Here is a 26,383-nt window from a genome sequence, read left to right as displayed (position 1 = left end):
CTAGATCTCTTCTTGGGTTGTAGCACCTAATATGGAACCCAACATTGTGTAATTATAGCATGGGTTATTTTTCCCTATATGCATCACCTTGCACTTATCCACATTAAATTTCATCTGCCATTTTGTTGCCCAATTTTCCAGTCTCGCAATGTCTTCCTGCAATTTATCACAATCTGCTTGTGATTTAACTACTCTGAACAATTTTGTATCATCTGCAAATTTGATTATCTCACTCGTATTTCTTTCCAGATCATTTATAAATATATTGAAAAGTAAGGGTCCCAATACAGATACCTGAGGCACTCCACAGCCCACTCCCTTCCACTGAGAAAATTGTCCATTTAATCCTACTCTCTGTTTCCTGTCTTTTAGCCAGTTTGCAATCCACAAAAGGACATTGCCACCTATCCCATGACTTTTTACTTTTCCTAGAAGCCTCTCATGAGGAACTTTGTCAAACGCCTTCTGAAAATCCAAGTATACTACATCTACCGGTTCACCTTTATCCACATGTTTATTAACTCCTTCAAAAAAGTGAAGCAGATTTCTGAGGCAAGACTTGCCTTGGGTAAAGCCTTTCTGACTTTGTTCCATTAAACCATGTCTTTCTATATGTTCTGTGATTTTGATGTTTAGAACACTTTCCACTATTTTTCCTGGCACAGAAGTCAGGCTAACCGGTCTGTAGTTTCCCGGTTCGCCCCTGGAGCCCTTTTTAAATATTGGGGTTACATTAGCTATCCTCCAGTCTACAGGTACAATGGATAATTTTAATGATAGGTTACAAATTTTTACTAATAGGTCTGAAATTTCATTTTTTAGTTCCTTCAGAACTCTGGGGTGTATACCATCCAGTCCAGGTGATTTACTACTCTTCAGTTTGTCAATCAGGTCTACCATATCTTCTAGTTTCACTGTGATTTGGTTCAGTCCATCTGAATCATTACCCATGAAAACCTTCTCCAGTACGGGTACCTCCCCAACATCCTCTTCAGTAAACACCGAAGCAAAGAAATCATTTAATCTTTCCGCGATGGCCTTATCTTCTCTAAGTGCCCCTTTAAACCCCTCGATCATCTAATGGTCCAACTGACTCCCTCACAGGCTTTCTGCTTCGGATATATGTTAAAAAGTTTTTACTATGAGTTTTTGCCTCTACGGCCAACTTCTTTTCAAATTCTCTCTTAGCCTGTCTTATCAATGTCTTACATTTAACTTGCCAACGTTTATGCATTATCCTATTTTCTTCTGTTGGATCCTTCTTCCAATTTTTGAATGAAGATTTTTTGGCTAAAATAGCTTCTTTCACCTCCCCTTTTAACCATGCCGATAATCGTTTTGCCTTCTTTTCACCTTTCTTAATGTGTGGAATACATCTGGACTGTGCTTCTAGGATGGTATTTTTTTAAAAATGACCATGGCTCTTGCACACTTTTTACTTTTGTAACTGCTCCTTTCAGTTTTTTTCTAACAATTTTTCTCATTTTATCAAAGATTCCCTTTTGAAAGTTTAGCACGAGAGCCGTGGATTTGCTTACTGTCCCTCTTCCAGTCATTAATTCAAATTTGATCATATTATGATCACTATTGCCAAGCGGCCCCATCACTGTTACCTCTCTCACCAAATTCTGTGCTCCACTGAGAATTAGATCTAAATTGCTCCCTCTCTTGTCGGTTCCTGAACCAATTGCTCCATAAAGTTATCATTTATTCCATCCAGGAACTTTATCTCTCTAGCGTGTCCCGATGATACATTTACCCAGTCAATATTGGGGTAATTGAAGTCTCCCATTATTACCGCACTACCAATTAGGTTAGCTTCCTTAATTTCTCTTAGCATTTCACTGTCTCACCATCTTGACCAGGTGGACGGTGGTATACTCCTATCACTATAGTCTACCCTGACACACAAGGGATTTCTAACCATAAAGATTCAATTGTGCATTTAGTCTCATGCAGGATGTTTATCCTGTTGGACTCTATGCCATCCCGGACATAAAGCGCCCGAGAAGGGCTATCAAAATGATAAGGGGAATAGAACAGCTCCCCTATGAGGAAAGACTAAAGAGGTTAGGACTTTTCAGCTTAGAGAAGAGATGGCTGAGGGGGGATATGATAGAGGTGTTTAAAATCATGAGAGGTCTAGAACGTGTAGATGTGAATCGGTTATTTACTCTTTCGGATAATAGAAAGACTAGGGCGCACTCCATGAAGTTAGCATGTGGCACATTTAAAACTAATCGGAGAAAGTTCTTTTTCACTCAACGCACAATTAAACTCTGGAATTTGTTGCCAGAGGATGTGGTTAGTGCAGTTAGTATATCTGTGTTTAAAAAAGGATTGGATAAGTTCTTGGAGGAGAAGTCCATTACCTGCTATTAAGTTGTCTTAGAAAATAGCCACTGCTATTACTAGCAACGGTAACATGTGGGTACTTGCCAGGTTCTTATGGCCTGGATTGGCCACTGTTGGAAACAGGATGCTGGGCTTGATGGACCCTTGGTCTGACCCAGTATGGCATGTTCTTATGTTCTTAATGTCCGGGACATCTCGGACTTGATAGGTAACATCAGCTTCAGAGGACAGCGGTAAGGGGTCTGTTGGTTTTTTTGAAAATCCTGAGATAATCAGAGGCTTTAGTAGAGAAACGTGAAAGGCATTGTGAATCTTGAGCGAGGAAGGCAGCTGGAGTCAGTAGGTAACGGGGCCCAGACAGTGGAGCACCGGAAAGGGGCCAATATATCTAGGAGCAAAGCGGGCTGAGGACAGCTTGAGGCGAATAAATTGGTACCAAGCCATAACTTATCCTCAGGTTGGAACTGGGGTGCTGTGCGATGACGGGTATCAAAGGCCTTCTTCGATCTATGGGCAGCCTGTTTGAGCAGCTGTTGGGTATTTTGCCACAGTTGATGCAATTCTTGGGCAGTCACTTGCGCTGCTGGTGATGCCATGGACAGCGGGAGTAGTGGTTGGCGTCCATAGACCAGCTGGAAAGGAGACGAACCGGTGGAGGTGGACAGATGGGAATTTAATGCGAACTCTGCCCAAGGAAGGAAGTCGGCCCAGTCCTTCAGCCGCAGACTCATGTAGGCTCACAAGAATTGCTTTAGAGTTCTATTGGTCCTCTCTGTTTGGCCATTGGCTTGAGGGTGGTAAGCCGACGTGAAATCTAAAGAAATATTAAACTTTTTGCAAAGAGATTTCCAGAAGCGTGCAGTGAATTGAACCCCACGGTCTGAGAGAATATGTTTGGGAAGTCCGTGGAGCTGGAACATATGCTGAAAGAACAGTTTGGCCAGCTGGAGCGCCGTTGGAAGGCCGGGTAGAGCCACAAAGTGCCATTCTTAGAGAAGCAGTCGACAGTGACCCATATGGTATTATTCCCATTGGAGACGGGCAGATCCACTATAAAGTCCGTGGCGATATGGGTCCAGGGTTCGTTCGGAATGGGAAGTGGCTGCAAGAGTCCCCATGGCCTTCCTGCTGGAGGCTTATGACGGGCGCACGTAGGGCAGGTCTCTACATAAGCTTGGGTATTCTTTCAAATTGTAGACCACCAGTAGTACTGCTGAAGAATGGAGAGAGTCCTGGACTGATCCAGATGTCTGGAGGTCAAAGTATCGTGAGCCCATTGAAGAACTTTCTGTTGTAGCGGACAAGGAACCACCATCTTTCCCGGTGGTACTGGAAAGATGGCTGACAGAATGACCTTAGCAGGGCCTATTATGTGCCACGTGGTATCTGGTACATCCTCTACGATGAAAGACCGGGAGAGGGCGTCATCGTGACCATTCTTATTGGCTGGGAGGTAACGCAGTATGAAATTGAATTGTTGCGATTCTACTCGCGGTTAGGCCCGCTAGCAGCCTCTCACCTTTTCTGCCAGCCTGCCTGCCCTCCCAACGCCATCTCCTGCACTCCGCGACAGTCAGAGCCGCTGCCCTTCAGCCTGCGCGGCCTTATGGCCACCACTGCCTGTATCCCATGGCAGTTGGAGCCGCCGCCGTTCAACCTTGCGGCCCGGAGGCCGCCCACGCTTTCCTTCTTGGATGGCGGGCTGTGCCGCCTTGCTTTCATTCGGCTTGGAGGCCGCTATCATCCGACCTCCTGTGGTGGTCAGGATTGCCGCCACTGAGCTCTGCGGTGGACCATCCGCTATCGCTGCTCCCCTTTTGTGGCCCGGAGACTGACGACGTTCTCCTTTCTTCTACGCAGCATGTGTTGTGTCCATCAGTCTCAGATGGCTTCGCCTGACATGTCTCACCTCTATTCAGCCTTCTCCACCAGCCTCGGGAGAATGGCGTTCGTAGCGTTTCCTTGCCGCACCCTCCAGCTTCCCCGGAGCGGCTCTGGCGCGGCAGTCGGCCATGTTGACCCGAGGCCTCCTAGGGCGTGCGCACATGCCTCACGTCTTGTATCAGTGTTGGCGTGAACCTCGGGGGCATGCCCCTCAAGTGACGTCACTGCTTTCGCATTCAAACGGTTGCCCATTTGCTGACTCTCGCCAAGTTAGCAACAGATTGGATTCGTTCCAGTCTGAAGCTGCTCTGCCGCTTCTTCTCTGCTGGAAGCTACCTTCACCCTCCGGGGTTCTACTAACCTGGGTATCCGCTCCTCGGGGGCCCTTTGCTTATTTCCAGGTGCCTATCCTATGTACAGGTACTCGCTCCTCGAGGGCCTGTGTGTCTATCCTGGTGCCTGCTACCAATTCTTCAACCTGCTGGAACACTACCTATCAGCTACAGAGAGTGAGTACAACTTCTCCCAGTCTGTCCATCTACAGCTCCTCGCTGCCCATCTGCATCGGGCCCTACACCACCATTGTGGAACAGGTCTCCTCTGCCGAGGATCACAGACTTTTAATACCTATCCTCTCTCTACTGCTCATTGGGAACTCTATCTACTCAGCTACAAGAGAGTGTATTATAACATCTGCCAGTCTGTCTCTCCTACAGTGCCTTACTGGACATCTGCATCGGGACCTTATACCACCATTGTGGGACGGGTCTCCTATGCCACGGATCACAGACTGCTGCCATCTAACCTACTCTCTACTGCCACCTCTGGTGGATCTCACTAGCTGTATAATAAAAGATCTGTGTTTGTGCATCTGAGTCTAGCCCGGTGCTAAGGTTCCTCCCCGTGGGAGAATAACATCACTGTAGTCCCTGAGAATCTACCAAACACCTGTCTTCGTCTATGGTTCCATGTCCTGGTCTCTTGTCGGATCCTGTGACTCCATCTTCAGATGTCTCTGTCTTCATATGTCCCTGATGTCCTCGCCTTCTGATGTCCTGTTTCTCCTGTCTCTGTCTACAGATGTCCCTGTCCGCAGATGTCTTCGTCTGAAGACATCCTCATCAGACATGCCTTCTTGATGCTCTTGATTGAGTGCCCTGCAGGTCCAAAGTCCGGAAGCCCTGGCGTTCGGATGTTCTGTCTTCTAGCACCTTCTTGTTGCTCTTTATTGAGTGCCTTGTGGGTTCGAAGTCCTGATGTCCCTGTCTTGGATACCCCAGATGAATCTGCCTTCAGATGTATTTGTCCTTAGATGTCTCCGATGTCCTTGTCTCCATATGATCTCGATGTCTAATCTTCAGATGTCCCGCTTCCTAGTATTCACCTTTTCAGGCTCTTCTTCTGGAAGCCTTGTCCTTGGATGTCCTGGTTCCGGATTCGACTCCTAGCGGCCTGCCCTCCTCTGTTTCAATTCGAGATGACCTTCTGGTGAATTTTCCACACTGGGGCTGCGTAGATCACGCTGGGTCACTGGAGTGTGTAGTCCAAGTCGGAGGTTCCTTTGAGTGCTGCCCGGATTCCACTTCATGCTGAGTTTTAGCCTTGCTGTCTTCTGTTCACTTATCAAGTATCCTCGTCGATGTTCCTGATGTGTCTTGTCTCAGTCTTGCCTCAGTCCTGCCTCAGCCCTGCCAAATGTCTTTGTCTTCATCATATCTTCAAGTTCCTTCATCTGACCATGTCTTCAAGAGTCTTCTTCTTGTTCCAGTACCATCGCCTGTCCTCGGCCTTTGTCCATCCTGAGGCATCTGCTGTTCCCCTACGGTAGGTCCAAAAGGGCTATTGAGTGGCCGGAGGGCTACCCCAGAAACCAGCATTGCGTTGTTGAGTCTCTTCAGGTGCGTTCAGGTTCGTCAGAGGTCAGGGCTTCTGGTCATAGTTCTAACCTGTGGTGTGTGGCCCTCTCAGGTATCGCCAACTCCCCCTCAGGCAAGGGGTCCACACCCGCCTTCATCTTTGGAACAGATTGCCAAGTCCATGGACCCAGCAGAGTCCTCTGCCCTCCAAGCCATCCCTGGCCTAGCTCAAAGGATCCTTGAGCAGCTGAAGGCCCTAGAAATGCTCACCTCTGCGGTAGAGAATCTAAATTGGCGGTTGGACCCCGCCATTTCTATGGAAGCTGCCATGCCCCCGATGCCTATTGCCGCACCGTTGGTACTAGGATGACGCCCTGTGATTCCCCTACTAGCTCCCCCCCCCCCCCCCCTGCTTCATGGGGAACCCACAGATGTTCAGAGTCTTCCTCAATCAGTGCAGCCTACACTTCACCCTACAACCAACCCTCTTTCCAGAGGACATCACAAGGACGACCTACATCTTTTCTCTTCTCGACGGGAAAGCCCTGGCCTGGGCATCACCTCTGTGAAAAAGAGCAGACCCGATTCTGCGGGATTTGAATGGCTTCCTGGCTCTCTTCCGCACCATGTTCGAAGACCCCACTCGGCAGGCAGCATCTGGGGCGACTCTTCTCCATTTACGCCAAGGTTCCCGGATGTTTTTCGAATATGTCATCAGATTTCGAAATCTGTCTACCGAACTCCATTGGGATACTAGTTGCCTGAGGGCCATTTTCCTGGAAGGCTTAAGTCCTAGAATCAAGGATGAACTCACAGCCCGCGAGCTACCAGTGTCTCTAGATGCTTTAATCGACCTGACCGGGCGCATCGATCGGCGTCTCCAAGAACGCTCCTGGGAGATTCAATTCTCAAGAAAACCCTCCGCGGTTTCCCAACGTCCACGGTGCTCACCATCCCCAAAGTCCGACTCAGGCACCCCAGGAACCGCCGCGGAGGAACCCATGCAACTGGGCTGGGGTAAATTAACCCCTCAGGAATGCCTCAGGTGCCGGCAAGGCGGCCTCTGCCTCTATTGTGGTGGAGCAGGGCATGTGCTGGCATCATGCCCAGTGCATCCGGGAAACTACCGGGCCTAGGATATGAAGGAGGACTCTTCCTAGGCCTTGCTTCACCCGCGCCTCCATTGATGTTACCAGTCACCGTGACGATGAAAGGCCACGACTTCCACACCCTGGTCCTGGTGGACTCGGGGGCAGAGGGCAACTTGATTATGAAGGGTTTGGTGGAACATCTCCATCTTCCTTTTCACCACTCCTCGGTTCCATTTGCTCTTTCTTCTATTCAGGGCAAACCCCTACCGGGCCGAGTCACCCACATCACCGCTCCCATCCAAATCCGAATGGGACTTCTTCATGTGGAACACCTTGCCTTCCATGTCCTGAATCGGGCCGTACATCCCATTATATTAGGTCTCCTGTGGCTACAATCACACTCCCCCCAATTCAATTGGAAGACACTGCAACTGAGCCACTGGGAACCGGCCTGTCCTAACACCTGCCTCGAACCTGTCTCTCATCTACGATGCCTGACCGCGACAGCCCTCCCACTTGGACTGCCGCCGCAATATGCCTCGTACGCGGAGGTATTTTCCAAAAAAAGGGCCGAGACCTTACCACCGCATAGGTCCTTTGACTGCGCGATCAATCTGCTACCTAGTACCGCCTCTCACCTACCGAGACCCAGGCCATGTCCCACTACATCCAAGAAAACCTTGTCCGAGGGTTCATCTGTAAATCCACTTCTCCAGTCAGTGCCAGGTTCTTTTTCATGGGCAAGATGGATGGGACGCTCTGCCCTTGTATTGACTACCGTGGATTGAATGCTATCACACTCAAGGATCGTTACCCACTTTCCTTAATTTTGGAGCTCTTTGATCGACTCCAGGGGATGCGGGTCTTCACCAAGCTAGACCTGAGGGAAGCCTACAACTTAGTCCATATCAAAGAGGGCGACGAGTGGAAGATGTCCTTCAATACTAAAGATGGGCACTATGAGTACCTGGTCTTGCCCTTTGGTCTTTGTAATGCCCCGGCAGTCTTCCAGAACCTTATGAATGAAATCTTTCGGGACCTGCTGAATCAGTGTGTCGTCATCTGCCTAGATGACATCTTAGTCTTCTCCAAGTCTCTGACTGCCCACCACCAAGACATCTCGAGGGTCCTCCAACATCTTCGGGAGAACCAGCTCTTTGCCAAACTCGAAAAATGCATCTTCAAGCATGAAGCTCTCCCATTCTTGGGGGTATATCGTCTCCAACCAAGGGTTTTGCATGGACCTGGAGAAACTTAAAGCCATTCAAGACTGGCCTCAGCCTTCTGGACTGCGACCTCTACAGTGATTCCTGGGGTTCACAAACTATTATCGGTCATTCATCTACAATTTCGCCTCTCTGGTGGCCCCTCTGACTGCCCTGACTCGGAAGGGGGCTGACCCTAAGCACTGGCAACCTGATGCAGTTTCCACGTTTCTCCGCTTGAAAGAAGCATTCCTCCTCGAACCTTGCATTTGTCACCCAGACTCTCAACGCCCTTTTATCGTCGAGGTGGACGCTTCTACCGAAGGGGTCAGGACTGTCCTCAGCCAATACTCTGCCACTCATACTCTACATCCTTGCTCCTTCCTCTCTCACCAGTTCTCTGTAGCTGAACGTAATTACACCATTGGCGATAAAGAACTCCTCACCATCAAGATAGCCTTTGAGGAATGGTGCCCCTGGTTGGAAGGGGCCCAACACCAAATTACAGTCTACACTGACCATAAAAATCTGGAATATTTGCATTGGGCCCAACATCTCAATCCCCGGCAAGATTCGATTTTATTCTATGGTATCACCTAGCCGCCAAGAATTTGAAAGCGGACGCGCTCTCTCGAGCCTTTGACACCACAGACACATCAGAAGCTCCCAGCTTCATCAGTGACCCGTCTCTGGTCCTATTGGTGGCCACTATGCCAATTCCACCGGGAAAAACCTTCGTCCCGCCACGTCTCCAGAGTCGGGTGTTGACTTGGGCCCACGACTCTCGCAGCTTGGGTCATCCAGGACAACACCGAACCCTAGTCACTCTCCATCAGTTCTATTGGTGGCCTGGAATGACGAAGGATACCTGGGCCTATGTTGAATCCTGCCATATGTTTGCCCGGCACAAGAATCCTACAGGTTTACCACGGGGCCTACTCCATCCCCTACTGATCCCCAGCGAGCCATGGACATACATCTCGACAGACTTTGTTGTTGACTTACCGCTGTCCAAAGGCAATACTACCATCTGGGTCATTGTCGACCACTTCTCAAAAATGGCTCATTTTGTGGTATTACCAGGGCTACCTTCTGCACCACAACTAGCCCAGCTGTTTATCCACCACGTCTTCCAGCTCCACGGCCTACCTAAAGTCATCTTATCAGACCTCAGACCTCAGTTCACCACCAAATTTTGGAACGTCAAACGTCAAACATTTGATGTTACCCTGGAGTTTACATCAGCTTACCACTCACAAACCAACAGTCAAGCGGAGAGAACGAATCGGATCCTCAAACAATTCCTACGGACATACGTGAACAACAAACAGGATGATTGGGCGGAGCTATTGCCCTGGGCCGAATTCACCCTCAATTCTCATCAATCTGCAGCCACCGGTTCTTCACCCTTCCAAGTGGTAAATGGCAAGCAACCCTCCCACCTCTGCCCATTCCCGTGACCGTCCCTTCACCAGCCACTCAGCTGTCCGCCGAGGAAATACATCAACTTTGGACTTTCACACAACAAACTTTACTCAAAGCTAGCCAGACGGCCAAAAGATTTTCGGACCTCCACCGAAGACCTAGCCCACCTCTTCGACCTGGCCTGAAAGTATGGTTATGTATGTGGTTTATCCGCCTGAAACTGCTATCTATGCACCTCACTACCCGCTTCATCAGTCCATTTTTGATTCTCCGCCGCATAGGCTTGGTGTCATACCAGCTTCAACTTCCATCCTCCCTTAAAATTCACAGCACTTTCCATGTGTCACTCTTAAAACCAGTGGTGCTGACATGGCTATCCAGGACTCTACCCAAACCACAGCCTCTCTCCTCCAAGGATGACTCCACCTACCAGGTCTGGAAAGTTCTCGATGTCAGGAAATGGGGAGGAAGTGGGAATACCTGCTAGCCTGGGAGGGCTTCGGCCCAGAAGAAAATAGTTGGGAACCTATCGCCAATATCTTTGATAAGGAATTTCTCGCTCAGTTCCACTGGGCACATCCTTCCAAACCAAAACCCCCGGGGAGGCGCCCTAAAAAGGGGGGTACCGCGGCCGGCCCCTCCTATCTCCTCCCCGGGCGCCGGCAGTCACGCGGAGGCAGGGAGTTGCTTCCGCTGCAAGCCTCGAGCCTCCTCCATGCCTGCGGATCCTGCTGCAGGATCTGTGCCGCACTCCGCAGTGGCCGGGACGATTCCCGATCCCCTCTTTGCAGCACCAGGCCGCAGGCCTCCGTTCCCTGCAGCACACATCGGGCAGGGCCCTCCCTAGGCGCACAGCCGCACCTCCAGAGATGTCTTAAAGGGCCAGCTCCTCTTGATGCAGCCCAGCCTCCTAGTTGACGTCAGGTGCCAGGAACTATTTATTGGAGCCTCCTCTTCCTGTTCCTCAACTTGGCAATGAGTCTGCTTCACTCTGGTGGAGTCATTTGAGTTGTGTTGGTGTCCTGCGTCCTGTTCCTGCCTTCTGAGTCCTATTCCTGCTTCCATCCTTTGGTTCCAACGGACGGATCTTCTGGCTTCTGACCTTGGACTGGCTATCAGTGACTCTCTGGCTTCTGATCCTGGACTGAATTCGGATGACTCTCCCGGTTGTGAATCCATCGTCTTCGCAGGGTTCCACCTAAGCCCAGCCTACCCTATGCACCCAAAGGCTCAACCCGCGGGGAATGGGGCTGGTATTGGTGAAGCTCCAGCTGACCCCTGCATCAGCTCGGCCTCGCCTCCCGACAGTGGGGACCTGAGGGGGTTCACCCTCTCAGGTAGCACAAACTCCTCCTCGGGCAAGGGGTCCACATCCACCTTTGTCTTTGCAACAGTTCCAAACAGTTTGTTAGGATTTGTAGGTTTGTGGGCCCTTGGGCCGAGGTGAGAGTTGGAACCGCCCACAGGGAGGAGCCCTGTGAGCCTCACCGTCGGGAGGCGAGGTCTCAGTGACGTCAGACACAGCTATGGTTAGAGTCTTTATTAAGAGATAGAGAGGCACTGCCAGAGGAGCGGGGAGTGCAGGAGAGTCTGTGCAGTGGGGTATACCCAGAGGGAATACCTCTGTAGTGAAGATATGGCAATGGTCCGCAGATCGGGGTACACCGATGAGGATCCTCAGTAGAGATGATACAGAAGTGGTCTGTGAAATAGGGTACGCTGGTGAGGGTTCCTTAGTAGAGGTGACACAGTAGTGGCCCGCAGTGTGGGGTACACTGATGAGGGTTCCACACTAGAGATGGTATGGTAGTAGTCTGCAGCACGGGGTAGATGGTATGGTAGTGGTCCACAGCGCGGGGTACACCAATGAAAGTTCTTCACGAGAGATGATGCAGTAATGGTCCGCAGAGCGGAGGTACTCACAGCGGGGGTTCCGGACCCCGGCTGAACGACCTCCTGCAGTCGATCTCCTGCCGGCGCCATTTTCCGTACGGAAAACGATTCGCGGCAGGAAATCGCTCCTGGACCCCCGCTGGACCCCCAGGGACTTTTGGCCAGCTTGGGGGGGCCTCCTGACCCCCACAAGACTTGCCAAAAAGTCCAGCGGGGGTCCGGAACGACCTCCTGCAGTCGAATCGTGTTGGTCTATGGCCGCCGCCATTTTGCGCCGCCATTTTGCAAAATGGCGGCGCAGAATGGCGCCAGCTGAAGACAACACGATTCAATTGCAGGAGACCGTTCCGGACCGCCGCTGGACCCCCAGGTAATTTAAGGCATTTGGGGGGGGGGGTTGGGGGGGGTGGGGGATTTAATTTAAAGGGTCGGGGGTGGGTTTTAGGGTGTTTTAGTGTGCCGGTTTTCCTGCCCTCCCCCTTCCCCCGATTTACGATTTTTTGACGATAAATCGGGGGAATTGGTATTGTATCGTGGCCCTAACGATTTTTGACGATTTAAAATATATCGGACGATATTTTAAATCGTCAAAAAACGATTCACATCCCTATTAGGCCCTCCGAGGAGCAGATAGCCAGAGATGAGGAAAGGGCCTGTGATGCCCTTGTAGCGGTCTAAGACAGGAGAAGGTTGGCGAACAGACCAGGCTGGAGTCTGTTCTGCTTTTCAACAGTTTAATTACAAAAAGTTCAGCAAGACAGAATCAAAATGGCTGCTTACCTCAGCAGACTGACAATGCAAGAGCAGTTTTTCCAAAAGAGCACAGCACTCCATTACAGCTTCCTTCTTCTCCCTGGGGCCTATCTAACTCTCTCAGGGCCTCACCTTTGTATTACTTACCTCAGGGAAATGCCCCTACCTGAGGATCCCTTTCCTGTCTGTCTTAAGGTGGACTGGGCCAGATAGCTGGAGCCGGTCCATTAAGGCAGTCTGAGGCTCTCTGTCATATACTCTATCACATTCCCTCCCCCCTCAGCTCTATCTTCCTTAGTTGAGCACCTGCCTGTACAAGGGAGACTTCTCTAGAAAGGAAGTCTGCATTTATATTTGCCTTCCCTGCTCTGTGTCGGACTTTAAAGTCAAATGGTTGGAATGCCAGAAACCACCTCATTACTCGTCCATTGGAATCTTTATTCCGAGTGACCCAAACAAGGGGTTGGTGATCTGTTACCAGCGTGAACTGGCGGCCCAGTAGGTAATAATGAAAAGCCTCCAAGGCCCATTTGACAGCTAAGGCCTCTTTCTCTATCGTTGAGTAGCGTCTCTCTTGGATAGACTCCTGAGTGGCAGAGGTGTTCCAGGGGCAGCCCCGAGGAGCGGGGAGCCTTGCAGGGTAGGACTCCAGGAGGCGCAGGGCCAGCCCGAGGAGTGGGGGAGGCCAGGAGACCAAGTCCCCGTAGAGTGTGCACACTGCCCCCCCCCGAGGAGCGGGTACCAGACAGAGTCCAAGTCCAAGGAGTCCAATAGTGTAGCCACGGGAACACGAAGGCAGGAGCTTGTAGAGACGTATGGAACTTGTTGCCAAGTCGGCTAGCTGGGGGTGAAGGTGGAGCTTAAGTACCCAGGTCCAATGACATCATCAGTCAGGGACCCCCCCCCCCCCCCAAGGTTCCCACCGAAGAGGCTTCAAAGGAGGGCGCAGTGGCGCGCACACACACCTAGGAAAGCCCAAAGTCGACGTGGATGGCGGCGGCGTCCAGGCCGCCACGAGGAGCCCCGGGGAAGGTAGCGATGGAGACTGGCCTGTGCCGCGAGCAGACCCAGGGAGGGCAGGAGAACAGTGCAGGAAGTAAGTAAAGGCAGTCGCAGCCGTCTGCGACCGACGGGCATAACAAAAAACCAAGAATTCACCACTAAAGCATTCATAGCAGCCTAATATGAGACAGAAAAACCATCTAATTTGTATTTTTGTATAATTTTCAGGGCCAAATGAGTTCTCCTGGGGTGTCTTTCTCTATTTAGTACTATGGAGAGTTCACCACAGCACCTGCTGGCTTCTTGGTCCCCTTACCTGGTTCATTAGTCCTGGTGCTGAAGTCTTTGTAGGAAGAGCGGAACTGGTTCAGCCTATTCTCAGAACAGAGAATCTGGGAAGGAAAGGATTTTGTGCAGATGTTTGCAAGATCAGTGTGATGTTTGCTCAGGGTGGAGTACTATACCAACCGATTGTGTTACTGGGCACAGTCACTGGAAGTCTTTGTGCTGTGGTGCCAATAAGAAACTTGCCCTCAGGGATAATAACAAAAACTGTCTGGACCCGTGAAATGCCCTTTTACAGTTTCCCGTTCTTGGCTTTTATTTCAGTGACATACAATCTCCGTGGTGATGTTTTAAATGCTGCATTTATCTTGCATCTCCCTCCTTCCTAATGGCTGTATTTCCAATGGACAGGAGGTTGCCTTAATAATACTTTTATTTATTAAAAAAAAAATATCTACCGCATAACCAGTGTAATACAATAAATGCAGTTTATAAAATAACACACATGACACAATAAAACCACAAACTAAAAACAATGCACCATCAGACTGCTGACCGCCAACCCCACAAATACCCCCCGTTTACAAACCCACCCTTCTCCATCAGCCACTCCTACCTCCAGCCCCCGCCCGGCCAATCCAACCCTCTTTCAGGAAATCTTGCATGAATATTAAATAAAAGGCAGAGGGGAGCACCAAAGATTTAAAAAAAAAAAAAAAAAAAACCAAAACAACAAATAAACAAACCAGTAGGAGAAGCAGACTCGGTTAGTTCTGCGTGGAACTTCTTGTTAACATTCTTTAAGGAGGCAACAACAGGAGAGCCACTTATACTGTCTGACCGATTTATATCGGCTGTGATATTACACCGGAATTATCAGGCCCGCATTCTCCCCTGTGTTTTCCTTGCCCCGGGCGGAAGGACTCCCCCCGCCCCATGTTTCTTTTGCTCGGTGCTGGGGGACTACTACACCGATGCTTTCCTTGCCCCGGGCTGGAGAACTCTTTCTGTCGTCCCCATGCTTCTCCTGCCCAGTGCTGGCGGACTCTAACTCCCCCCTCGCCCCTCCCTTTATGCCTTGTGCCGCAGGCTCCGTTGCCTCCTCCCTGGGCAGAGCTCCTCCTCCTCCTCCCGGCTGATGACGGAGCGGAGGTCAGCGGCGGCTCTGCCGTTATGGAGCCGGCTCCGGGCCGCCGGTGATGGAGGGGCAGGATGGCCGCGGGCGGCGGTGCGTGCAGCGGGGGCCTCCCGGGCCCGGCCGACCCCTGGGAGCTGTCCCTGGACGAGGTGCTGAAGTCCTACGAGCAGCCCATCAACGAGGAGCAGGCGTGGGCCGTGTGCTACCAGTGCTGCCGAGGGCTGGGCCGGAGCCCGGAGCCGCCGGGCCGCATCCGAGAGCCCGGATCCTTGCTGCTGCACCGGGACGGCTCCGTCAGTGTGCGGGAGGAGGCGGGAGGTAAGTGCAGCCACCAGGGCTGGGGGGAGGGAGGAAGGGAGTGTGCCGTGATCGGGGCAGGGGGAGAAAGAGAGCAAGGGTGAGTGCGGGGACCGGGGCTGGTGGGAGGAGGGAAGAGTGCAGGGACCGGGGCTGGAGGAGGGAGGAGAAGGGAAGAGTGCCAGAACTGGAAATGGAGGAGGGAGAGCTGGGGTGACTGTGGGGTCCGGGCTGGGGGGAGGAGGGAAGAGTGCAGGGACTGGGGCTGGGGGGTATGAGAAGGGGAGAGTGCTAAGACCAGGGATGGAGGGGGGTGTACTGGGGTGAATGTCTGGTCCAGGGCTGGGAGGAGGGGCAAGTGCCAGGACCAGGATCAGGGAGAGGAGGGAAAGGTTGTAGCCGGAGTGTGGGAGGAGCAGTCTGCCGGGGAGGGAGGGGCTAAAGTGGGAGAGCAGAGGTGAATGTTAGGGCTGGGAGAAGGGGAGGGTGTGCAGGGTTGAAGGTGATGGAGGAGGTGAGGGGGAGCCCTAGATTGAAGGAGGTGGATGCAGGGCCAGGAGGTGGAGGAGATGAATGCGGAGTGCAGGGCCCAGGACAGAAGATGGGGGAGGTGGGTACGGGCCCTGGTCTGGAGTAGGTGATTGCCGGGTGCGGGGCCCAGTCCTGGGAGATATGAATGGAGAGTGCAGGGTCTGGACTGGAGAAGGTGAGTGCAGCGCGAGGTTCAGAGCTGGAGGAGGTGGGTGCTTGGCTCAGGTTGGAGGAGATGCGAGAGGTGAGTGCGGGGCCTGAGACTTGAGAAGGTGAGAGCGTGAATGCCTACGTGTGGGGCCGGGACTGGAGGGAAGATGCTGGTATTGCCTTAAAGACCTCGGGGCTTTCTTCAGTCACCTGGCCCGGGCAGTCCTGCCTTCTCTGTTGGTTTGCTCAGAGGCAGAAACGCAGGAGCTTTTCAGACTTTTGGAGCTCAGGTTTCCCCTCTCTGGGTAGTGACTGGATACAGAATCTCTGGCCAGGTTTTCTCTGATGCCATTGCCTCCCTCCCTCCAGCTTTACTTCTATTATAGAATCATTACTGAGGAGTAAAACCAGGCCAACGGGTGTGTGTATATTTTGCTCCTGTTTTTATCTTGTGGACAGCTTTTTATTTATTCATGTGATTTATATTTTGTTTTTTTGGCACTTCATAGGGGATTACATGCAGGTACTGTAGTTATTTCCCTATCTCTAGAGGACCCACAATCTTAGAGGTAGATTTTAAAGGCCTGACACACTCCAAAATCAGGAGATATGTGCACAAGTCAGGTTCGCGTGCCCCCACTAAATTTTAAAAGCCACCCAGATGTGTGCATATCTCCCGCTACACACACACATCTCAAAGTTTGCAAAAGGGGGTGGGATGTGTGCATTGTTTGGGTGAGGCTCGAGCATTTTGGGGCATGGCCAAGAGATGTGTGTGTAAATACTTATGTGACTAGGCGCGCACCCAGATCCCCTCCCGCTTAAGTTTTCTTCTGCTAGGGACAAGGTCTAAGTTTAAAAAAAAATAAACAACTAGCCATACCTGAGAGGTTTTAAGGGTTTGGGATAACTGGGGGAAGTGTAAGCTATTCAATCAAGGAGGTTTGGAGGATCTAGCTGTTAACTGGGTGAACTGGTGAAACTGGTAATGGAGTGGACGTGTGCCCCTTTTAAAATTCCATGACTTACGCAATGGAAGCAGGATTTACGCACATAGGTTCATACCCACTTAAAATTGGGTGCACATGTGTGTGTGGTCAGGCTATAACAAAGGAGTCAAGATCTGCGCTTGGCTCCCTCCTCCCCTCATATAAAACCAAGACAAGTATTGGCATTATAAAAGGCTGCCAGTTTATTTCACCAACCCAAGCCCATACAATATGAATGTGGCTGACAACATGTCAGCCCAACTTACCCCCCCCCCCCCCCCACCCCTTTTCGCTTCTCTTCTTGCTACTCACCACCACGTCCCAGTGGTGAGCAATTCCTCCCCCTTGCTTACCCCGCCTCATCCCAGCGATGGTAAACCGTGGTCAATGAGCTTTAGCCCCTAGCTCTTTTGACCTTCTCGTGCAGCAGCCCCCCCCCCCCCCCCCCCCCACCCCCCCCCCCGACTGCATGAGACTCCCCCCCCCATGTCAATTCACAAACAATTTAAACACACAAATAAACTTGGGCTTGGGTTTCCACCTCCACTGCAACAAAATTCAAGCAAGAAATGCAATAAACAACAGTATAATGTTACACAACCCCAGGGAGGGTGGGAGGGATGCTAAAGCCGCTACTCAAATCACGTGCCCTCCCTCTCTCCTCGACCTCGCTGACTGACTGACCTCCAACAGTTATTACCTAAACCAATAGCAGCGCTGCGATTTCAAATCGCTGCCTAGCTGCTATTGGCTCCCGCCTAAGCTTTCCCCCCCGCGGATCCCCCCCCCCCAAGCCTGGCTGGCGCTCGCCTCTCCCTTTGTTAAAGCTAGTGGCGCGGGACAAGCCCGCGCTGCTGCACATTAACACAGGAGTCAAGATTTGCGCTTGGCTTTTGGCTCCCTCCTCCCCTCAAATAAAACCAAGACAAGTATTGGCATTATAAAAGGCCGCAGTTTATTTCACCAACCTGAGCCCGTACAATATGAATGTGGGCAGACAACATGTCAGCCCGAATTTACTCGCCCCCCACCCCTTTTGCTTCTCTTCTTGCTACTCACCACCACGTCCAGTGGTGAGCAATCCCCCCCCCCCCCTTGCTTACCCCGCTTCAATCCCAGCAATGGTAAGCCGTGGCAATGAGCTTTAGCCCTAGCTCTTTTGACCTTCTCGTGCAGCAGCCCCCTCGACTGCACGAGTCTCCCATCACCCCCCCCCCCATGTCAATTCACAACAATTTAAACACACAAATAAACTTGGGCTCGGGTTTCCACCACAACAAGGAAACTTAGCTTCCTTGTTCCCCCACTGCGGCCCCAAAAGGTTCCTGAATAATAACTTCTAATCCTTCCTGCAGGGTGTTATTGAATAAATCCAACTCCACCTCAGACAAATGCATACCGTTTCCTCTGAAAAAAACAGCTAGCATTTCCCAGGCCCACTGATGGCGCACACCAAAACCCTCCCTGCTTAACTAACCATCTACCCCATTTGTCGATTCACTTTTTTCGCTCCTTTTTTCCAAATTGGTTCCTCTTTGAATTTAAAGCGAATGATGGTATCTGACTGTTGAATATGGAGGCAAAGAAGACACTTTCAGGCAGCTTTCATGGCAGGCAGGTAAAAAGGACTTGAGCACAATTCAGCGCTCTCTTTATGTTCATTCATACAAAGGCAGATGATGTGTCATTACATGATTGGCTACTTTCCCCATAGCAACAGACGAGTCCCTACACTATTGGCTTTGGCTCAGGGGGTGTGCACGGATCATCTCATTGGCTGCTGAAATCTATACCTCCTGACTTTGTCCTGCCTCTGACTAGGGAACACCCAGCCCCTCCCCCAGGAATTCAGGGCAGTCAGGTATCCTTTCCTAGGCAGAGAGGCTTAAGCACAAGTGATGCTTCAGGCAAGGCCAGGGAGAAGGGAAGATAGTGTAAAACCCTGAAATGGCTTGCTGGCAAAGCTTATAATTCCCACATCTCACCCTTTCTGTTTTTGTTTAGGCAGCTCGATAAAGCTTTAGACCCTTACTGAAATCTGTTATGTCTTGGTATGGGCTGGAAATAGGGAAAGGGGGATTATGGAGAGAAGAAAGCTGATTCGGCGTGGTGTGCCAGCTGCCGATGAGCTCCTGAATCTCCATATCACCCAGGAGCTGGTGCAGCGTGGTGTGCCAACCACTGCAGGGCTCAAGATTCCCTATTAAGCAGCATACAAGACATCTTTATATCTGGGCTGAGAGCAAGGTTTCAGTATGGATATGAGGTTGGGTATGCACTGAATACAGCAGCACAGGCAAATAATTAAGACAATTACAGTAATTATAATAGAAATCACCCTTTTGAGACCAGAAATATCAGGGAGCCAGGACCATAGCCAGTCCCATGGAGAAGTAGGTATTCTGCCTGAAAATGGTGCATCAGCAACCATGGTTTCTATCTGCTCTATGGTATGTGTGAGGTTTGCTTTATAGTCTGATATGTATACACAGCAATGAGATCCAATTAATGCACAAACACCACCCTTAGATTGCTAAAATGGTGTCTAAGGCATAGCGGTTCTGTAAGGCTACTTCTCTAATCTGAGAACGTCTGTTGTGAGTAGTTTTAATGCATGGACTGTCTGATTAAATAGGGCAGGTCGTCCAGTTAGCTAGGATGTGTAAGTCCCTGTAATTCATAGCTGTTCCCATTGGAGGAAACAGGCTTCTAGCTACCTGAGTTTCTGTAAACTTTTCTATGGGATTATTATCGCCTCCCTTTTGTTACGGAGCCTTGCTTTGGGTAAAGTTTTGACTGCATAGTAAGAGGGGAGGATGTAGCCTAGAGTGCATCTGCCTCTCCATCTGGGGGGAATGTGCATATATGCTCTACGCCCACACAGCATCCAAATGTTCCCTATCTGGTTGGTGTACCAGTTACGGGGCTGTTTGACTTGTTGTACCATAGCGGCTACATACTCACACAAGCTAAATTGTCCGTCTGAGAATTTTTCTTTTCTATCACACCTTTTTGGTTCTCCCACGGAACATCCTGAGATCAGCCAATTGCACATATGGTGGGTAATAATGTAAGTGTTCAGTGATTAATACAAAGGTTCGGTTACAATATGGACATTTCCCACCTGAATCCCCTTCCCATCCCCTGTATCATAGTCCCAACAAAGAGCGGCAGTCTCTTGAATAAGGCTACCAATGTGTAGTATGGTATTATTAACTGGAGAGTTAATGAAAACACCTCCACGGCTTGGGTTGGCATGTGTGCGCAGATCCAACAGTCTGTTCGATTCAAACAGGTGTGAAAAGTTCTGTGCATTGAGGATGTACATGTTGTCCTGTCAGAGTCCTTGTTCTGAAATCGCCATAGCTGGAGAAATAAGGCAAAGGAGGAGGGTGCAGAACACAATTGTTAATGAGCTGGGCATTCAGGCAAGAAAAGGCGGCTAATAAGAAGTTTTCTGGAGTTTTTTCAAGGCCTTGCTGTTCCAAGAGTTGTGCAGATTGGTTGGATAGGGCCTTGATCTGTCCCCAGGGTCATTTGGTGCTGCTTCTTGCGGGGGTCCGGTCTCTGTTCTTCTGAGGGCTGTGGAGGCTCAGGGAGAAGTTGGGGATCGGGTCCTGTAGACCTTGATGCCACGCCATCCTTACACGGTTTCACACAGCGGCTCGGAACCCAAAGTGGACCTGTGGGAGCAAGCACGCAGCATCATCCTCGGTTCCCCATTTTAAGGGAACGGGACCGTACCAGACATTAAATATTCTATACAAAACTGATGGCTGTGGGTGACTAACCCTAGTCCCATAATGATTACTCATGGCTGTGGTCTAAATTTGATATGTTTAGATGATCAATACTTTGTTCAGCCAGTCCTGCTTAGGGGAAAATCCAGGGGCAATCCCTCCTTTTTCTTTTTGTTTGGTCCAGAGCTCTTAAGGGTATGATTGGCTCTCTCCACAATGGCTTGCCCTGTGGTGTTGTAGGGGATGTCAAATAAGTATTTAATGTTCAATTATGACAAAATTCATGCAAGGAATGGCTGCAGTAAGCAGAGCCATTATTAGTTTTCAGAACAGAGGGTAAACCCCATTATCAAGAATTTTTTATGCAGTGATCAATTTTCATTCAGTAAAATAGCAATAAGTGTAAATTAATCATTTAAAGGAAAAGTCATTTGCAGTAAGCTGAATCACAAACAAGTATTTCAGACATTACATTAAACATATGTTACACAAGACTGACACATATTCATAATCATTCATCCTGCAAATATTCATTTACACAAAACTGACACATATTCATCCATTCTGCAATGTTTCATTCATAGTCTTCTTGGCATCAAGACAGACAACAGATCACACATATATGAGCTAAAAATCTTATCAAAAGTATCAAAAACAAAAATAGATCAAGGATCAAAAATCAAAAGTCAAAGGTGTTAGAAAAATGTTGAAAATGTTAAAATAACTGCAAACTGTTCATCTTCACATCTCTCATGGCAGTGTCAATCTGGAAAATATTAAAAACTGGCATACTGCAAAAAATTACTAAGGTAAGGATTAAAGTAAAATTCTACTTTTTTAACTTTGGAGAAATCAATTCTATTATTCAATTAATAAAATCAATTGGATTTGCAAGAAAAGGTTTGGGCGGGATTGCTTTAGATGTAGCAACCTCTATCAGTAAAAATTTTAAGGTTCAGAATTCTGTAAAAATTTGTGAAAAAGAAAATAAACTGAAGTTTCTTTAATACAGAAGGTCTGTAGGCCTGAAAAATAAAAAACTATTATACAACAGAATTATTAAAACAATAATATCCAGGAAGAGAAGAAACAAACGTTACAACATACCTGGCTATCAGAAATAATATTTAAATCAGCATTCATGAAACATTGCAAGGCGAGAATGACTGCAGCTAGTTCTGGCTCTCTGCGCTGACCGCTGAGGTGGTGTAATTTTTGTCACCCATTTTCCCTTGCACTTGCCAGGCGATACGCTCCCCATTTCGGACCTACCATCGATTGAAAACCGTCTGTGCCTGGGGAAGAGGGGTAGGCGATAGTCCTGATAGACTGAGAGTGGGACCTGATTAAATGCAAGGATACGAGGATCTGATGGTATGTGATAGGAAATCTTACCCACATATTCTGCCAGCGCAGCCTGCAGTACTGCTGATTGACATAACATCATTTCCCAGTCCCTAAGAGGTAAAGGCACTATTATATTTGCTACATCAAGTCCTAGCAAAACTCTGCTACGTTCTCGTCCTTTAAAAATTAGTTCTGCATGCATAAGCGGTATAACATGCTAATTGTATGCGAAGGAGAGTGTGGCAAGTATAACCATTCAATGATTAACGTCTTGTTCCCTGTCTGCCTCTCGACTAGTTGTGTTAAGGTCGCTGTAGGCTGTTTCGCGGTTGGAATCAGGATTAAAGTGAAGGGAACATTGTCAGCGCATCTGTCTACCCATATAAGTTTCAGTGCCTCATTGACCTGTTGGAATATCTTTTTCTGCTGTGGAGTTAGCATGATCAATTCTGATGGATTTGTCTTATTCCTTAAAGCATCAAATAAAGGGCTGAGCATATGGGTAGGCAGACCCACATAGGGCCGCAGCCAATTGATGGATCCCAGTATTTGCTGTAATTGTACATATGTAAAAGCATCACTCATTTCTAGCTGTGGGATTTGAGGCTTGAGTAAGTCTGCAGCATCTTATGACCTAAATATAAAAAATGGTTCATGTTTTTGCACCTTTCAGGGGCAATTTTTCAACCCGGATTTGGCTAGTTCCGAGGATAATGGAGCGGCCAGTCATCTGGATTTGAGGTGCAGCCACTAAGATATCATCCATATAATGATATATCAATGCATGTGGGAAACGCTTCCGAAACCCTTGCAGCGCTTTATCCACAAAGTGTTGGCATAATGTGGGGCTGTTCAACATTCCTTGCGGTAGAACAGTCCACTGATAACGTTTAGTAGGTCTCTGATTATTTAAAACAGGGACCGTAAAGGCAAAGAATTGTTTAGTCCCTATCACACAGTGGGATGTGAAAAAGCAGTCTTTCAGATCTACTATTAAAATTTGATAATCTCTAGGAATCATGTTGGGTTTGGGGTGCGCACTGAAGCGGACCCATAGGTTGCAGAATAGCATTAATGGCTCGGAGATCGTGGAGGAGTCTCCACTTTCCCGATTTCTTTTTTATTACAAAAACAGGTGTATTAAATGGACTAACAGTGGGTTCAATATGACCAGCAACTAATTGATCATTTACCAACTCATTGAGAGCCTGAAGTTTATCGTTAGGCAGGGGCCACTGCTCTACCCAGATGGGGGTGGTGGATTTCCAAGCTAAGGGGAGAGCAGTGGGCTTACTGTGAGACATGCTTAATCTTCTATTACTAGCCGGGCTTGAAACTGACTCATCAAATCTCGTCCCCAAAGGTTAATATGTATGGGGAGAATTACTGGTTTTAATTTTGCTGTGCCTGAGCCAGAGGGATTTGTCACAGTCAGCCAGCGAGCACTGCGGCGAGCCGGCTGCCGTCCCCCTACCCCCCACACCGAGGGGGGTCTACTGTTGGCCAGTCAGTGGGCCAGTTATCAGTGGTTATGACTGAGACATCGGCTCCTGAGTCTAAAATGCCTTCAAAGGGCTTACCGTCCAGCAAGTAGGTTCTCTTCGGTTTCTCTTTTTTGATTGCCTGAGTCACTGCTAGGATGCTAGGGTGCAGTGCCGGGGCTCGGGTAAATCCGAAGCCGCTGGAGCCTCTGGCAGTCTGCTGTTCTCCTACGGGCAAGACACATGGAACCATGACTAACTGTGCCCAGGAGTCCCCTTTGTGCAATGTGAGGGAGGATTTTGTTTCAAATTGAATCATAAGGGTACCCTCATAATCAGAATCCACAACTCCTGGGATAACAAAGATCCCTGCTTTACTTGCAGAGGATCGAGGTAGAATTACCCGATGGTTTGTTCAGGCAAAGGGCCTGTAAGCTGAGAGGGCATCAGGGTGACCTGCCCTGGGAATGCTACAAATTTGGGTCTTGATTAATAAGATCTATGCCGGCGCTGCCGACTGTTGCTGCTTGTGGCTGGCTGTGCTCGAATCATGGGGGTGGCAACAATTGGGCTGGGGCTTGTCGCTGGCCCGGAAACTAGTTTCCCTGACCCAGTACTTCGACATTGATTAGCCCAATGGAACCCTTTCTTACATTTGGGGCATACAGTTTTTGGTCGTGATCTGGGGTCCCCTGCAGAGTCGGTTCTCTTATACGCTCTGCCACCTGGGGCTCGACACTGTTGCTTAAAGTGGCCAGGTCTCTTACAATTAAAGCATGTACCTTTGGGTGGGCCTTTCTGCAGGGCGAAAGCGAGGGCATCCATTTGAAAAGCATGGGTACCTACATCTGCACATGCTTTAAGCATGTCTGCTAGGGTGTAATCAGGTCTGCCAACTATGGGTTGTAAAACCTTACGGCAGTCGGCATTGCATTTTCAAAAGCTAACTTTGTTATGAGTTTCCACACTTGCTTCTGTATTGTCTACCTGTCGCCGAATGGCTTCCTGCAATCGATCAATAAATTGTGTATAGGGCTCTGTGGCCTGCCTGGCGGGTCAGTGTGAATGACTTTGTGACCTTCCCTGAATCGGGGACCTTTTTTAAAGGCTTTATTCACGCAGCGGACTAACCTGGATAAGTGACCGCTGGTATGCCAATTGCTTGTTGTTCCATGGTGGCAAATCGACCTGACCCATATAGCTGTTCTGGGAGGTAGGCGCCACCCGAATTGGCTCCCGCTATTAATGCTTCCCTTTGGTATTCAGATTCCCATACTACATACTGGGCTGGGGTGAGGAGCATGCTGGATAATCCTTCCAATCTTGGGGAACTAATTTGTAGCCATTAGACAAACCCTCTAACAAACCTCGGGTGTAAGAGGAATGGAAACCTGTCTCCTTAATGCTTGTACGGAGTTCTCTGAGGATACTATAGGGAAGGGGGGTCCAATTATATTCTGTCCCGCCTTGATCATTGATCCTTTCTGTTATGGGAAAGGCTTGAAGCCCTTCTAATAATTCTTCTCCTGTAAGATTTCCTTTCTCTTGTTCCTGCTGAAATCCCATGCGGACCACCCCTCCCATGCCAGGTTGTAGCTTAATTTGTGCTCAAGAGCTGGTTTTCTAAAGAGGGCGGAGATGTGTGAATGGCTTGTGCTTGGGTGTAGGTATGGGAGCTGAGGATACAAAGAATTTGCTGGCTCTGAGGGATTTTGAAGATAAGGTGGGGGAAGGGTAGGTGAATGGAGTGTATTGCCTGCCTTTTTACTGTCTGCTTCTAGAGGCACATGAGTTGAAGATTGTTTGAGACTTTTTATCCCCATGTGTTCTATGGCCTCTGTACATTTTTTGCCATAACAATAACTGCCTGATTGGGGACCTTGGAGCCGTATGAAGACAATTGCCTATTGAAATCCAGTCCTGGATATTTAGAGTTCCCGTATCTGAATACCAAGGGCAGCGGCAAGCTATTTCACTTATTAATTTTTCTAAATCCCCTAATCTGACTTGTGCTATTTCCCCCCTGGTGACGAAATAATGATTCTTGATGATTTTCTGCAGCTCCTTGGCATGTAGCCTTTGCTGTACAGATAAATCATTTCCCATGCTCACGAATGTGGGGAACAAACTTGCTAAAAAATACTTAAATATACTAAAAGGTACTTTAAATATACTTACGATTTGCAAATCTGTTGAACAGTGCGCACTTAGGCTATGTCCAGCCGAATGAGCAGAGAGTATCACAGGCGGGGTCACCAGATGTAGAATATGGAGGCAAAGAAGACACTTCAGGCAGCCTTTCATGGCGGCAGGTAAAAAGGACTTTGAGCACAATTCAGCGCTCTCTTTTATTGTACATTCATACAAAGGCAGATGATGTGTCATTACATGATTGGCTACTTTCCCCATAGCAACAGACGAGTCCCTACACTATTGGCTTTGGCTCAGGGGGTGTGCATGGATCATCTCATTGGCTGCTGAAATCTATACCTCCTGACTTTGTCCTGCCTCTGACTAGGGAACACCCAGCCCCTCCCCCAGGAATTCAGGGCAGTCAGGTATCCTTTCCTAGGCAGAGAGGCTTAAGCACAAGTTGATGCTTCAGGCAAGGCCAGGGAGAAGGGAAGATAGTGTAAAACCCTGAAATGGCTTGCTGGCAAAGCTTATAATTCCCACATCTGACCACCCCAAATGTAAACTAGGCCACCTTGTCATTATTGATGCTAGGTCCTTGCACATGTGGGCAATTAACTCCCGACAGGATCCCTCCCAATGTCAATTACCACCCAAATGTATAGTAAAATTCCCAGAACCCCTAGGATGCTAACTTGCTCCTGCAGGACGGATACCAGGTCAGACCATTCATCCCCCTCTTCCCATCCAACGTATTCTCCAATGAAGTCTCTCAATGCAATCCTCCCCTTATGGCCTCCTTTGAGCCCGATGCTGTGCCCAATGCAC

General features: G+C 49.2%; 1 protein-coding gene across 6 annotated transcripts in view; it reads left to right on the top strand.

The window, feature by feature from the left end:
- Nucleotides 1–14,856: 14,856 nt before the first annotated feature.
- Nucleotides 14,857–26,383, top strand: part of SPIRE2 (spire type actin nucleation factor 2) — a 208,670-nt gene continuing 197,143 nt past the window's right edge. For all 6 annotated transcript variants that reach the window (XR_003857675.1, XM_029608209.1, XM_029608206.1 and 3 more), the window contains exon 1: nucleotides 14,857–15,205. Coding sequence is in view for 5 of the 6 variants with exons in the window: in XM_029608209.1 (XP_029464069.1) it covers nucleotides 14,962–15,205 (244 nt within the window). In the remaining variant the exon portion in view is untranslated. The remainder of the gene's footprint in view (nucleotides 15,206–26,383) is intronic.

This window comes from Rhinatrema bivittatum, chromosome 7, assembly GCF_901001135.1.
Source record: "Rhinatrema bivittatum chromosome 7, aRhiBiv1.1, whole genome shotgun sequence".
Lineage (NCBI taxonomy): Eukaryota > Metazoa > Chordata > Amphibia > Gymnophiona > Rhinatrematidae > Rhinatrema > Rhinatrema bivittatum.
This window is presented reverse-complemented; position numbering and strand designations above follow the sequence as displayed.